Genomic DNA, 14658 nt, shown 5'->3' with positions numbered 1-14658 from the left:
GAAGTTACTTCCACGCCAACATGTCTAATCAATGTTGGGGAGCGGGGTTTGGAGTATTAGGCTGTTGTGGCCACGGCAGCCCCTTAGGTTTCCAAATGGAGCAACGGAACTGTGATCGGCCTCCCAACGGAAAGGGAGGGACAGAGCCTGTCCTGCCCAAAGCAAGACACCGTTCCAATGCATTTAGGACTCGTCACCCAGATCGGTAAATGGTCGGAAGCTCAAACTGAGAATTGGAGGCATCTGTTGGCAATCGCTTGGGTCACTAGTTAATCCACTCCATTTTTAGCCTTTTGCCGGGAGCGGTGGAGTTAGTCTCTGCTTCATAGGCACATTTTATGGGATTTTTTTTTTTAATCAATTGAGGAAGTGCTGCTTACTGCCAACAACTCCAGTGTCGGAGGAGGCTCGGCCAAGAGCCACGGTTAGAGGAGGGGGTAACCCAGCAAAAAACTCATTTCAACAGTAAGAAGAACAGCAGCAGGAAGGAGGACTCGAGAAACCTGTTTAAGGTGCAGGAATAACTTCAGACAAAACAAACAGCAGGTCGAGGGGGTTGTGCTGGGCAAGAGAGATGGGGATGGGTTGAAGGCCTTTACCCTGGAGTGCGCTCACCAAGTCACCAACATGCAGCTGTGCCATCCCAGCATCCCTCAGTGTTGCAACAAATCAGGGAGAAAGAAAACGATCCTACCATGTCTCTATTACCTTTAGGCATATTACCTTTAGGAGGGCAGCGGGGATGTTTGCCATCCTTACCAGGCCATTCTACGCTCAGAGAGCCAAACACACGGAAGGTGTTAATCAATCCAGCTGCATAAAGAGACAGACGAGAGTTGTATTGAGGCAATGGAATCTCATTCTTTGGAGAGGGAAGTGCTCCGTTCCCTAGCAACCCCTCCTCCATTGGGAGGGTCACATGCAGAGGGACGAATCCAACCCCTCCCACGCCCTCAGATTTATCCCTTTCTACTACATGATATGAAAGCTTCCATCTGCCAACTAAGGGACAGGTAGAGGCTGGGAGGAAATAGGCAGGGTTACTGAGCAAATTAAGGTGGAGAGCATATTCTCGTGCAGTTGTTTACACTCCGTAGCTGTCCCCAATTACTAGTTACCTAGTACAGAGCTTGGGCTTTTAACTGGTTTTGCCTTGCATTCAAGTCCCACATCATTCTGCTACCTTCCCTGCAATGCGGAAGATTATTTCTAGGCAGGAGGCCACTCGGAGATGCATCCCGACAAGTTTTTAGCAGTGGGTACAGGGAAACCCAATCCAGGAAGTCGAGGCTAGAAGTCACCTACCTTCCGTGATGTCCCAGGGAACCCCTCCCAAAAACACCTTGCAGGAGTAGATAGGGTTCTTGTAGTTCCGAGGGGGAAGCTGCCCACTCCAGGTGCAGGTGGCTTCGTTCACAGCTTCAAGAAAAGAAGAATCAACAGAGGCAGGTTTGGGGGTCATCTCTGATTCAACTTTTGCTTAAATTCAAGGCCCAGGCGAGAGGAACGGAGCATACTCAAGGGAAAGCCAGATGCTTTCCTCCCCCGTTCCCAGCTTGAGTTACTTCAACTATGACCAGCTCATTTGGCCCTGTCCTTTGGCACCTGAAAAACTGCACATGTTAACAGCTTGAAAGAGATGAGTGATCCAAGACAGTGCCTCGCTAGTTACTGCTCATGGAAGGAGTCTAAGTTCCTTGCAGGCAGGGAATGTCCCCTTACCAACTCCGCTCTACTGTACCTTCCCAAGTGCTTAGTACAGTGCTCCACACTTAGTAAGCGCTCAATAAATACCACTGACTGGCAGGAAGTCCCCTGCAAGCAATCTTCTTGAGAAGTAGCATGGCTTTGTGGACAGAGCACGGGTCTGGGAGTTTGCAGGACCTGAGTTCTAATCCCACCTCTGCCACTTGTCTGCTGTGTGATCTTGGGCAAGTCACTTCACTTCTGTGCCTCAGTTACCTCATCTGGAAAATGGGGATTAAGAGTGTGAGCCCCATGTGGGACAGGGACTGTGTTGAATCCAATTACCTTGTATCTACCTCTTTGCTTAGTACAGTGCCTGGCACATAGTAAGTGCTTAAAAAAACCAAACCAAACCACAATTATTATAGGAAACCCTAGTGCCCCAGAGGCATCAACCCCATTGATCGCTTACCTGCGGCTTGTCTATGGAGCCTGGCCTCCCTCTCGATGCTGAAAGGGTCCTCTGGGGCTTCCAACAGATCCCAGGAAGGCCACATCGATGCTCCGGGCCATCTTTTTGAGGCATTGGTAGGGGATGGAGACACTGCAGCAAGGGCAGCCTGGTCCTGGTCCAGTCGAGACCCAACCCCCACCTTCAGGGGGTCTCTGGGACCGCCACCACCCAGGGGCAGGAAAGGCAGAGGGGGAGAGATGCGCAGGCTAGACTGCAAACAGGCGGAGAGAAAAATATTTTTTTAAAAAAGGCATTTCAAAGCAAGAAGAAGATGACATAATGCCCTCCTGGGAACCACAAGGGATAAGCCCAGCTTAGAACTGCAGTTACAATTAGAGTTAGGACCTAGTTATGAATCAGCTGGCTTCAACAGTAAAAGCTTGAGAGGCACACTGTGTTCATTTTAAGTTGGTGCAAGTATAACACGCTTGTCTTAGGATCTGTGACTTATGGCTAGAAGACACAGAGCCGATCTGAAGTTTAGTAAAGGAACGTGGAGCAATAAGGCCGTAGGCTCTGGCTTTCACCTGACATGCCAGCAATTCACGGGATGAGGAATGGCAAGGTAGCAGAGACTAGGCCCACTGCCTTCAAAGGGATTGCTCTTTAAGACAGCTCCGTCTGACCAAATACTTTGATCTGGGCCATCTCATGGAGCCACTCCTACTTTGTAGATGGTTTCCATGGCATCAGCTGCAGGCTCAGTGGCACACACCAGGAGGCAATAGACCCAGCCTGAGTCTGAGGGATATTTCTCAATTTCATCACTAAATCAATGCAAGGGATTTTATTTTTTTTTAAAAACCAGTACTTGTTAAGTGCTTACTATGCACCAGGCACTGTACTAAGCACTGGGGTAGATACAATTCAAACAGATTGACACAGTCTCTGTTCCACATAGGACTCGGTCTTAACTTCCATTTTACAGATGCAGTAACAGAGGGCCAGAGAAGTTAAGTGGCTTGCCCAAGGTCCCACAGCAGCTACGAGGTTGAGTTGGGATTAGAATCCAGGTCCTCCGACTCCCAGGTCCGTGATCTTCCCATTACGCAGGGCTGCTTCTCACTACTGGTTCTCATGGTTTAGCACCACGAATGGGTTAGGCCTTCTGGATATATGGTTGCCTGATCAGAACGGCCCGGGGAAAGGAAGATGAAAGTAGATGGGAGGCAGGTTTGTTCCAGTGGACTTTTCCATGGTTATTAAAGCTAGAGAGCCCACAAAGACACTAGAGTCTTGCAGACTGAGTCCCTCAAATTCTAGGAAAAGATCCCTGCCACTCACATGCAAGGCTCTAATGGCTCAGGAAGTCACCACCTAAACCCTAGGTGGATGGGAAGGGGTTGGGCACAGAGAAGCAGCATGGCCTAGTGTCAAGAGTCCGGGCTTGGGAGTCACAGGACGTGGGTTCTAATCCCAGCTCCGGCTGGTCTGCTGTGTGACCTTAGGCCAATCACTTCACTTCTCCATGCCTCAGTTACTTCATCTGTAAAATGGGGATTAAGACCGTGAACCTCATTTGGGACAGGGACCGTGTCCAACCCTATCTGCTTGTATCTACCCCGGTGCTTAAAAGAGAGTAAGTGCTGAACAAATATAACTATTATTGTAACCTTTTGGGCACATAAGCACATTCAACTCGCCAAAAAGCCCCATCCAAACTGAAACTTACGATTAAGTCTGAGAGATGGTCTGATCCCGAACTGAATCCACTGGTGTCAGAGTCAGAGGGACTGCTTGAACGTGAATCGAGGAGGGGGCGGCTGTCCAGGCGGGACCCCCTTAAGGATGGTGTGGGAAACTTCTCCACCAAGTCAGTACCAATGGGGTCCAGAGGTAGGAAGCCCAGTGGGGGCTTTCCCAGAACACTGCCCAGCGGGTTATTGAGCATGCTGAGTACTAAGAGACAAAACCCAGAACATGTAAGTACAATACACACTTTCTCTCCTCCTGCCCTTCCCAACACCCTCTCCAAAAAGACCCCAAAAAGCAAGCCCTCTCTCTCCCCCGGCAAAAACTTGAACACTATGACTGAAGATAGGACTTCAGTGGGCAGAAAGGTTTATATGTCCAGCACACACTGCTGAGTACATAATAAAATTACTATTTCTGATAAATAATATTGTTACGCATTTATTATGTGCCCAGCATTGCACTAGGCACTGGGGCAGTGACAAGATAATCTGATCTCACACCATCCCTGTCCCATATGGGGTTCACAGTCGATTTTGAGGGGATAGTGTGGCTCCGTGGAAAGAGCCCGGGCTTGGGAGCCAGAGGTCAGGGGTTCTAAACCCAGCTCCGCCGCTTGTCAGCTGTGTGACTTTGGGCAAGTCACTTCACTTCTCTGTGCCTCAGTTACCTCATCCGTAAAATGGGGATAAAGACTGAGCCCCATGTTGCACAACCTGATCACCTTGTATCCCCCAGCGCTTAGAATAGTGCTTTGCACATAGTAAGCACTTAAATACCATCATTATTATAACAGGTTTTCAATCTCTATTTCAGAGATGATGAAACTGAGGCACAGAGAAGATTTGCTCAAAGTTACCTAGCAGCCAAGTGGTAGAGCCAGGATTAGAATCCAGGTTTTCTGACTCCCAAGTCCATGCTCTTTCTACTAGGCCATGTCTCTTCAGTGAGGGTTATGTCAAGAAACTAGCAGCCTCTCAGAAATAGCTACAGCAGTCTAAGATTCCTGACTGCAAACCTCCCTATTTACATACAGTCCTTAGTGTGAATTCCAAGTCAGCCTGGAACTGACAAGCTACTCTACCCCCATAGCACTATCATTTGTTCTGTGAAAACAGGGTTAAGAGAAAGGGCTAAACAAAACAGAGTTTCCCATAGGACAGAAGTTAAAGTGCCCTTCTGTGTTTAAGAGCCAAAAAATTTGACCAAAATATGAAAAGATGCAGTTACATGATCAGGTAGGAATATAAATATGTATCAAAAAATGAAATATTTTAAATGTAGTTCTTTTGTATCCCATTCAGTAAATAGGCACCTTGTGCCATTGTCTACACTAAGTTGAAATAGGATTTTAATCACTATTTAGTCGAAATAGTTCAAAACAACACGAAAGGAAATACTTGAGCCATGGCAAACTGGAGTTCAGAGTGCTGGGGCTAAAATTCACTTGTAATGGCTGTAATCTGTAATGAACTGTAACAACTACCTTTACTTGAGAGTTCAAAAGCTATCCACCTTCCTCCTAATTTCCAAATGGAGGTGGGAAGGAGGAGAAGGAAATTCTATTTTCTCCCCCCCCACATTGCTATAGTAGGGCAGGAAGACAAATTCTGAAGATTTCTTTGCAGGTATGTACTATGGGGACAGTTGGCCAAATTATCAGGAAGTTGTTTCACATGTATTGCTAAACAGTGCGAGAACGTATCACCACTGATTTACGTAACACATTAAAGAACAAGTTCACACAGATTCCAGACAGAAGAAATCCCTATTCCATCCTGGAACTGTAAAACCTGATAATTTTTTGGTCTCGTGTTCCTCACATCCACCCTTCTTAATCAGTGTTATCTGAGCAATGCTCCCCAGGTAGCATGGGACACTACTGTCTTTTCACAGATGAAGTTTGCAAGGGTGCATGAGTTTCCCTCAGACACACATTCAAATCAATCAGGAGTGTCGACTTTGAACTTCAATACACTGTTTTTTCAAGAAAGTAAGAATCCCTTCCTAAAATCAGTGAGTGGCATACTCAACGATAGCTTACCAAAGGGGAGAGAACACAGTGGTGTCCACCGCTGCTGATGTCTGGGAGATATTCTGCTCCCTCTAGACTGTAAACTCATTGTGGACAGGGACCGTGCGTCTAAAACTCTCGTTGTCCTGTACTCTCCCAAGTGCTTAGTATGGTGCTCTGCACACAGTAAAGCATTCAAATACCACTGATTGATTGTTCTGTAACCCCAGGCTGTACCTGTTCTGTCTCTACCAACCATCTTCACAACAAGTACTACTGGGCCAAGGGCCACCAGGCAAGAGTGAGGATGGTGCAACCCAAGCCATCATCGCTATTGCAAAAATAAGTGTATGGCATATCTAAGTGGAGACAGACATCTTCCCTGCCTTGACCTATGATATCTGAACAATGCCTACCCTGGATGGCAGGGGGTTCTACTGTATTTACAGATTAAGTGGGCAAGAGATTCTCTCTCCAAGACACTCCCACATAGTGTCTCCCTGTCAGTATCATCATTCTGCCCAAGACTGTATGCCAAGAGCAGCAATTTCTCCATTGAGTTGTACATGATGCACGGTCAGCAACCTAAGTTGTGGAGAGCTAGGGTCCTACTTCATAAATAGCATTATTAATATTAAGCATTTAAGTGCCAAGCAGAATGCTAGGCAATGAAGAGGACAAAGCATAATTGGATTAGACAGTCTGTGCCCCATTTGGGACTAAGAGGGAAAGAAAAACAGGAAATTTATCCCCATTTTTCAAGTGGGGTAACTGAGGAACAGAGCAGTAAAGTTACTTGCCCAAGGTCACCAAACATGTACGTGAAAGAAGTGGGATTGGATCCTGCATCTCTTGACTCCCAGGCTCCTGCTCTTTCCACTAGACCACTTTGCCATCATCTCTGGAATCTCAGAGTGGTTCTTGAAACACTAGGGGAAGCTGTTTCACATCACAGGCCCTTGTCTGTACTTTGATATGGACAGCGCTGATCTCAGTTCAGTTAAAACCCTTCTGGCTTCTTGGCACTACAAGTGCCCAAGAGTTTACCCCAAGGACCTTCAGAAAGTATCAAGAAGGTGAGAGGGAAGTAGGTCTTCTGGCACCTTCTTTCAGGTGGCTCTCAAAAGGAGCAAAACAATTCACTCGAAAATAGAGCCATAACATCCCTGAGGCGGAGTCAGAATTGAATTCCTTCTCCACCGATGAGCAAAACAGAGGGGAAAAGATGCACAGCTCCACATTCACTTCTCAACCCATAGGTCGGGGGTCCTTAAACTTTGTTGGCAGAGTTGGAGTCCATGCCAACCACCTCTCCCTTCGACCAAAGGTGCATAAAGAAACCTGGAGCAACACTTTTGGACTGTGAGTCTGAGGTGATGATAGTCCTGGTCCAAAGATAGAACGCTGGAACCTGCTTCAGTGGAATAAGGGATGGAAACCCCCAGGAGTCAGGGTGTCAGCTTTTAAAAAGAAGTCAACAATCTTTCCCAAGTGACAAAGGTTGTCACTTTCATTCTATTAACTTCAGTTACTGACATCTCTCCCAACCCCATCAGATGTATGGAGGAGGGGTCAGGGGAAAGGGTCCTCAAGTCTGATCCCCAGGAAATAGATCATCTAGCCAGACAGTGAGAAACTGTTTTGACAGGCAGAATGCCCACAAGTCTGAATAGATCGTTCAGCACGGTCTTTCTGCACATCTACCCTGGAGAAGAGACATTGCTGCTACACCTAGAATGGCGAGGGCAGGATGCAGCTGCAGGGTTCTTCACTCTGGACTTGTGGGGGGGTGGAGGGGGATGTCAATCGATGGACAAAAGCAGCTGGGCTCCTACCTGTGGTAGCTCCCAAATGGCTCTGAGCCCGCCCCAGGGGTATTCAGCAAGTGCACATGAAAACCAGCTGGCAGAGGCTACTGAGTAGGTTGGGGGCTGGTGCTTGTGGTATTTAAGTGCTTATTTCGTGCCAGGAACTGTTCTAAGTGTGGGGATAGATACATGGCAATAAGGCTGGACACAGTTCATGTTCCATAAAGGGCTCACAGTCAACTCCCATTTTACAGATGAGGTGACAGGCACAGAGAAGTTTAGTGACTTGGCTCAAGGTCACAGCAGACAAATGGAGTCAGGATTAGAATCCAGGTCCTCCTGACTCCCAGGCCTGTGCTCTATCCACTAGACCATGCTGCTTCTCATTATACAAGACATACAGCTGGTTTTGTCCTTAAATAACACCCCGCCCTCTCCCAGCTCTTCGTTAGTATGAGCAGGCCCCTTAAGAGCTTTGCATAGTTTGAAAGTAGCCCTTGGGTCAAATTATCCAGCACTTCCCTAGAGGGTAAGGAGAGAGAATTCTGAGCAGTTCTGCAGTGGGTTAAATACACATCAGGCCAAATCAGCAAACTCTGCTTTCTCAACCTTCTAGAAAACCAGAAGCACCATGACTTACTCTACAAAATAATTGAGCTAATTTATATCTGAAAGAGATAGAAACCTTACACCCATGAACAGCAAGGATAACAACAACAACATTTGTTAAGGGCTTACTATGTGTTGAGTAAGGCCCTGGAGTAGATACAAGATAATCAGGAGAGATAGTCCCTGTTCCACAGGGGGCTCACAGTCAAAGTGGATGGGGAAAATAAGTGTGACATCCCAATTTTACAGATGAAGAAACCAAGTCACAAAAGTTACATGACTTGCCCAGTGTTATACAGCAGGCAAGTGGCATAGCCTGGATGAGAATCCAGGGCCTCTGATTCCCAGGGCTGTGCTTTAAAAAGGACTGTTTTAACTGTTGGGGTAGATACAAGATAATCAGGACCCATATGGGGCTTATAGCCTAAGTAAGAGAAATAACAGGTATTGAACCCCCATTCTGTTAGATGGGGGAAACAGTCACAGAGAAACAAGTGACTTGCCCAAGGTCACACACTATGCCGCACCTGAAGCAAGAAGTTCTTCTGGGATTAGCAGCCACATAGTTGTAATACTCAATTACAACAAGTAAATGGTTCTAGAGAAGGAACTACTAATTCCACCATGGAAGAGGAGGGAGAGACTATGCTACGGGGTTTGAATGTCGGGAAAGCTATGCTAAGTCCAGACTAGAGAACTTTAGGTTTAGAAGGACTGCCTAATGTAACAAAAAACAAACTGGTAAGCAGTAACCACCTTGCTTCAGCAAACTGAAATGACAGGCTGCCATCCTGGTGATGTGGCTTGGCAAAGGGGTAATGAAATCTTGTAATGTACTCTCCCAAGGGCTTAGTACAGTGCTTTGCACATAGTAAGCACTCATATATGCAAGAATCTTTACCGTTTTAGACTCTTCTTGGAGACAGCATGAAGAGCTCATTGTGGGCAGGGACTGTCTCTCTCTTGCTGTATTGTACTTGCCGAAGCACTTATGACAGTGCTCTGCACACAGTAAGCGCTCAATGAATATGACTGAATGAACTGAGTGAAGAACTTGAGTCATTAACAGGGGTTCCTTTGGCGATCAGACCTTAACTGCTAGTAGAGCTAAAGCTGAGATGGGGGTAAGGGGGAGAAAGAGGTCTGGGAGCCTTTTACCTTTTGTAGTTGTGTATCTATCTGGGTCACCCAATCCCCTCAAGATACCAAGACAAAAATCTACCACTACACTGCTCATGTTAGGAGAAGGCTGCAGGAGTGAGGAGCTGACAGTGATGATTTCCGAGTCACAAAAAGTTTACCGACGCAACTGCACGTGCTGACGATTCCAATGCGGAGATAGACCAAGCAGCAGACGGCTTGGGCTCCATCTAGTTTGTGCCTTCCATCTAACTGAAAAATGCAGGCTGAAGCGCAAGAGCTAAAGAAATGCAGAGTCTGTGCATTCTGAAGTCTGTCCCACCACCCCCTCCCTCTACTTCCGCACACAGTGGTCTTATTATTGGAAGCACTTGTGTGTTCCCGGCTCTCAGGGGGCAGGCAAGGCAACAGATCGGCATTAGGCCCAAGACCCTCGACGGGGACAGGAAGGAGGCTTCTACACAGAGAGTGAGGAAAGCTACTTAAGGCAACTTATGGATCTCTCTCAGACCCGGAAGGCAGTCAGTGAGTGGCCATACCATCTCAACACCCACATTTGCCTCTGCATTTTTCTTTTATTTGTCACCTTTGTTACTTCTAGCCCGTGGAAACGGCAGCTCACGAACCCACTGTTAAGGCATCAGACAGCTAGATAGTACCCAGTGCCCTTGTGCTAAATAAAGCCAGCTCACGGCTCCAGGTGAGGCTCCCATCTGACCGCCCTGTTGTGTGCTTTTAGAGTCCTTTCCCAGTCAGGGGTCATTTCCAGGCCCAGTGGAGAAAAAGGCCCCAACGGGCTGTATCATGTGCGGGGCTGCTTTTACTGCAGGAGACACACCCTTTACTCCAGTCAGACAAGGGCACGGAGGGAGAATTGGCACAATCATGCCCCCTGTAAGACGGGAGCACCTTTTGGACATCAGTTTCCATATCGGTAAGCATGGTTGGGAGAGCCTGTCGTTTCCAACCCTGATATAATCCTTATGATGGGGGCAAGCCTTAGTTTCCACTATGTAGCTCATTGTCACGGAGGAATTCACAAGACTTGTAGGCCTGAAGCATTCTGCTTACTGCAGCAGCCACTCCCAGAACAGCACTGAAAGCATTAAGTGGATGCAGACTCTGGCACAGTCTCAGCTTGGTATGATGTACTGGAGGTAAAAGTCACACTGACTAAATGCTTGACAACAAGGGCAAAGATTTGTTAAATGAAACGGGTGCTCCAATATTCAAAGCATTTTTTCCTTTAAGTGACTTACAAAATCCCAAACACCATAACCAACTGAGAAAGCAGAACTCCTACCCTCATTTTACAGATGGAGAAATTGAGGCAGAAATGTTCAGGTGACTGAACAATACCACAAAGCCATTCAGGAACCCAATTACCACTAGGACTCAGACAGTCCTATCTATTCTTTCAGCAGCTTTTTAATTTCCCAACTTAAAAAAACAAACACAACTCTTCATACCACCATATCGGGGGAAGTGATTCAGAGTCCTATTAGAGGACAGCAAGAGCCAGCACTGGTTGGTCTAAGAGAAATGCAGAGTAAGCTTGAAGGAAAAACCCCCTCCAAATAAACCAAGGATCAAATGCTCAGAAGATAAAATTTTTTTTGCTAAAGTCTGGAAGTCTCACTAGTTTTATTGCTACTGGTGGCAACTTAACATTTAGGCCATCCAAAACCTATAGTATTAAAATGGGGTTCAAAGAGACAATTACATGAGTTTATCCATTAGCAAGTGGAGGCTGTCTCTAAGGAAGATAGGTGTGGGAATGTGAATTGCCCTTAGTCATTCACGAAGAGAAGACAGTCTGGTAACCACAGAACTGAACACTGACCCAGAAAAGCCCCTATTAAGTGCTCAATAAATGTGATTGATTAATTATTCACACTTGGAGAAGACTCCCAGAACAGCCCTGAACCCTGGGAGGGCCCTCTTTGGGGAGCTGATGGCTTCTCTCCTCAAGAGCCCCCTGCAGGGCAGAGCCCCCCTTCCTGTAAGACACTGGCCTGAGGGAAGGCCCAGGACTGTCCATCTCTGGGACTGAAGATACAGGCTGTGGGCCTCAAGGACTTAATGGGGGCAACAATATATATAATAATTATTATATTATATAATACTTATACAGAAGACAGGCCTGAGGATGACAGTGGGCGAATATTCGAGGTGTGCACTAGGGATTGGAGGCGGGGGTGTCTGTGTGTGCACAAACACGTCTGTACACAGATGTGGGAAGGTTGAAGAGCACAGTCTTCCAATACAAGGTATTTGAGCGCTTACTATGTGCAGGGCACTGTACTAAGCTCTTGTAAGAACACAACAGAATTAGCAAACACACTCCCTGCTCATATTAAGCTTACAGTTTAGAGGAGGAGACAGACAACAATATCAATGAGAAATTCATAGGATACAATTTAATGTAATAAGTACTGTGGGACTGGGTGAATAGAAACTGCGTGGCTCAGTGGAAAGAGGCCAGTCTTGGGAGTCAGGGTCATGGGTTCTAATCCCAGCTCCACCACTTGTCTGCTGTGTCACTTCACTTCTCTGTGCTTCAATTCCCTCATCTGGAAAATGAGGGTTAAGACTGTGAGCCCAATGTGGGACAACTTGATTACCTTGTATTTACACTGGTACTTAGACCAGTGCTTGGCTCCTAGTAAGAGCTTAACAAATATCATTATTATTATTATATCCAACATCTGCTTCTCAGGACACCATTCTAGGGGACACCTGCACAATAACTCACATTTTCCTGGGCACAGACTCACTAGCTGGCACCTGAGCCTTACTGAAACACTGCTGGGTGGGGGGGAGAAGAGAAAAAGAGTCCTTCGGCAAGAACGAATCAAATCCAGTTTGACACTACATCTATACCCTAAAGAAGGGAGAGAATCCTTGAAAAAGAGTCACTTTCCGTGACCAAGTTGTACAGTGTCACATCTATACCTCACAGTAATCCAACAAAAATGACTGAGGCATAATATAAGGAAGACTTTCCAAGTGGAATGGAACACATCACCAAAGGAGGTTAGGGGAATCTCTGCCTCAGAGACCTTTTCATGGAGAAGCCACTTTGAAATGGTTTAGCTGCAGATCTTCTGGAGACTACTAGGAAGCTTAGAACACAGTTTAGGTCAGCGGGGTTCCTGGTGTACTACGGCACTCTGTATGAACCTTTTTAGTGCACTGCCAGAATCTTGAAGCACACCAGATTTCAGTACCTATGTGACTAAGTCAAAGTTCACAAGTCAAAGATGGCAGCACAGAATTGAGAACTGTCATACTATCAGCAGTATTTACTGAGCACTTATTGCATTCAAACCACTGTACTGAGTAACTAGGAACATGCAAACAGAATTGGAAGGTATGATGATATCTGTTCTCAAGGAAGTTAGAGTCCAGCAGATGAGACAGGAGTGGAGGGAGGAAAAAAATAGGTAAATATGTTTAACTAGTAGGGTGAAAGAGCTATCAATCATATTTGAGTGCTTACTTTGTGCAGAGCACATGCTTGGGAGAATACATTACAGTAAATTAACAGACATTCCCTGCCCACAACAAGTTTATAGTCTACAAGGGTAGACACACAATGGAAATAAAAACAGAGGTACGTACATAAGTGCTGTGGGGCTGGGAGGAGGGATGAATAAAGGGAGCACATCAGGGCACCACAGGAGGGAGTGGAAGGAAAGGAAATGAGGGCTGAGTCAGAGAAGGCCTCTTGGGGGTGATGTGCCTTCAATAAGGCTTTGAAGGTGGGGAGAATACCGGTCCAACAGATATCAAGAGGGAGGGGGTACCAGGCCAGAGGTAGGATGGGGTTAAGAGGTCAGTGGTGAGATGGAAATAAAGTAAATAGGTTAGCATTAGAGGAGCAAAGTGTGGGGGCTGGGTTGTAGTAGGAGAGTAGTGAGGTCAGAAAGGAAAGAGCAAGGCGTTTGAGGGCTTTAAAGCCAGTGGTAGGGAGTTTCTTTTGATGCAGAGGTGGATGGACGACCACTGGAGTTTCTTGGAGTAGGGAAAACAACAACTGAACATTTTGGTAGAAAATGATCTGGGCAGCGAGTGAAGTATGGACTGGAGTGAGGAAAAACAGGAGGCAAGGAGGTTGATACAGTAATCAAGGCAAGATATTAGGTGCTTGGATTAATGTGGTAGTTCGGAGGGAAAGGAAAGGGCAGATTTTAGCAATGTTGTGGAGATGGAACTGACAGGTTTCAGTGATAGACTATGTGGGTTGAATGAAAGAGAAGGATCAAGGATGGGTTTGTAGGACAGGAAGGATGGTGATGTTGTCTACAGTGATGGAAAAGTCAGGTGGAGGACAGGATTTAGGTGGGAAGATAAAGAGCTTTGTTTTGGACATGTTACATTTGAGGTGATGGGAGGACATCCAAGTAGAAATGTCTTGAAGGCAGGAGAAAATGCGAGTCTGCAGAGAGGGAGAAAGATAGGGGCTGGAGATGTAGATTTGGGAATCCACCCACATAAGGTGGTAGTTGAAGCCATGAGAGTGAATGAGTTCTCCAAGGGAGTGGATGTAGATGGAGAATAGAAGGGGACCCAGTACTGAACCTTGAAGGACACCCAGAGCTAGCGGGTGGGAGGCAGAGAAGAAGGAGTTTGTGAAAGAGATTGAGAATGAGTGGCCAGACAGGAAGAGAACCAGGAGAGGACAGTGTCAATGAAGCCAAGGTTGGAAAATATTTCCAGGAGAAGGAGATGACTGATCATGTCAAAGGCAGCCAAGAGGTTGAAGAGGATTAGGGTAGAATAGAGGCTGTTGAATTTGGGAAGGAGATCATTTGCGACCTTTCAAAGAGCAGTTTCTGTGGAGCAAAGAGGATGAAAACCAGACTGGAGGAGGTGAAGGAGAGAACTGGAGGAGAACAACTTTAAACAGTGAATGTAGACAACTTGCTCAAGGTGTTTGGAGAGGAATAGTAGGAGAGAGATGGGATGATAACTGGAGGGAGCCATGGGGTCAAGGGAGGTTTTTTTCCCCTTTTAGAATGGGGAGACATGGGCATGTTTGAAAGCAGTAGGGAAGAAGCCGTTCAAGAATGAACAGTTGAAGATGGCATTCAGGGAGGGGGCAAGTGTTTTGACAGATGTAAAGGGATGGGGTTGGGTGCTCAGATGGAGGGGGTGGGCTTTGAGAGAAGGTAGGCGTCCTTTTGAGATAC

General features: G+C 46.5%; 1 protein-coding gene across 8 annotated transcripts in view; it reads right to left on the bottom strand.

Moving 5' to 3' along the window:
* The window catches only part of CPEB1 (cytoplasmic polyadenylation element binding protein 1), a 69537-nt gene that overhangs the window by 10782 nt on the left and 44097 nt on the right, over nt 1–14658 (bottom strand). For 7 of the 8 annotated variants that reach the window (XM_007666269.3, XM_029065541.2, XM_007666271.4 and 4 more), the window contains 4 exons: nt 3873–4099; nt 2159–2411; nt 1306–1419; nt 709–813 (listed from right to left, as the gene is read on the bottom strand). In XM_007666269.3, coding sequence (XP_007664459.1) covers nt 709–813; nt 1306–1419; nt 2159–2411; nt 3873–4099 — 699 coding nt within the window. The remainder of the gene's footprint in view (nt 1–708; nt 814–1305; nt 1420–2158; nt 2412–3872; nt 4100–14658) is intronic. The other variant, XM_007666270.3, reaches the window with a different exon arrangement.

Source organism: Ornithorhynchus anatinus, chromosome 5 (genome assembly GCF_004115215.2).
Source record: "Ornithorhynchus anatinus isolate Pmale09 chromosome 5, mOrnAna1.pri.v4, whole genome shotgun sequence".
Lineage (NCBI taxonomy): Eukaryota > Metazoa > Chordata > Mammalia > Monotremata > Ornithorhynchidae > Ornithorhynchus > Ornithorhynchus anatinus.
Note: the sequence above shows the minus strand (reverse complement) of the source record. Positions and strands in the feature narration are given on the sequence as shown.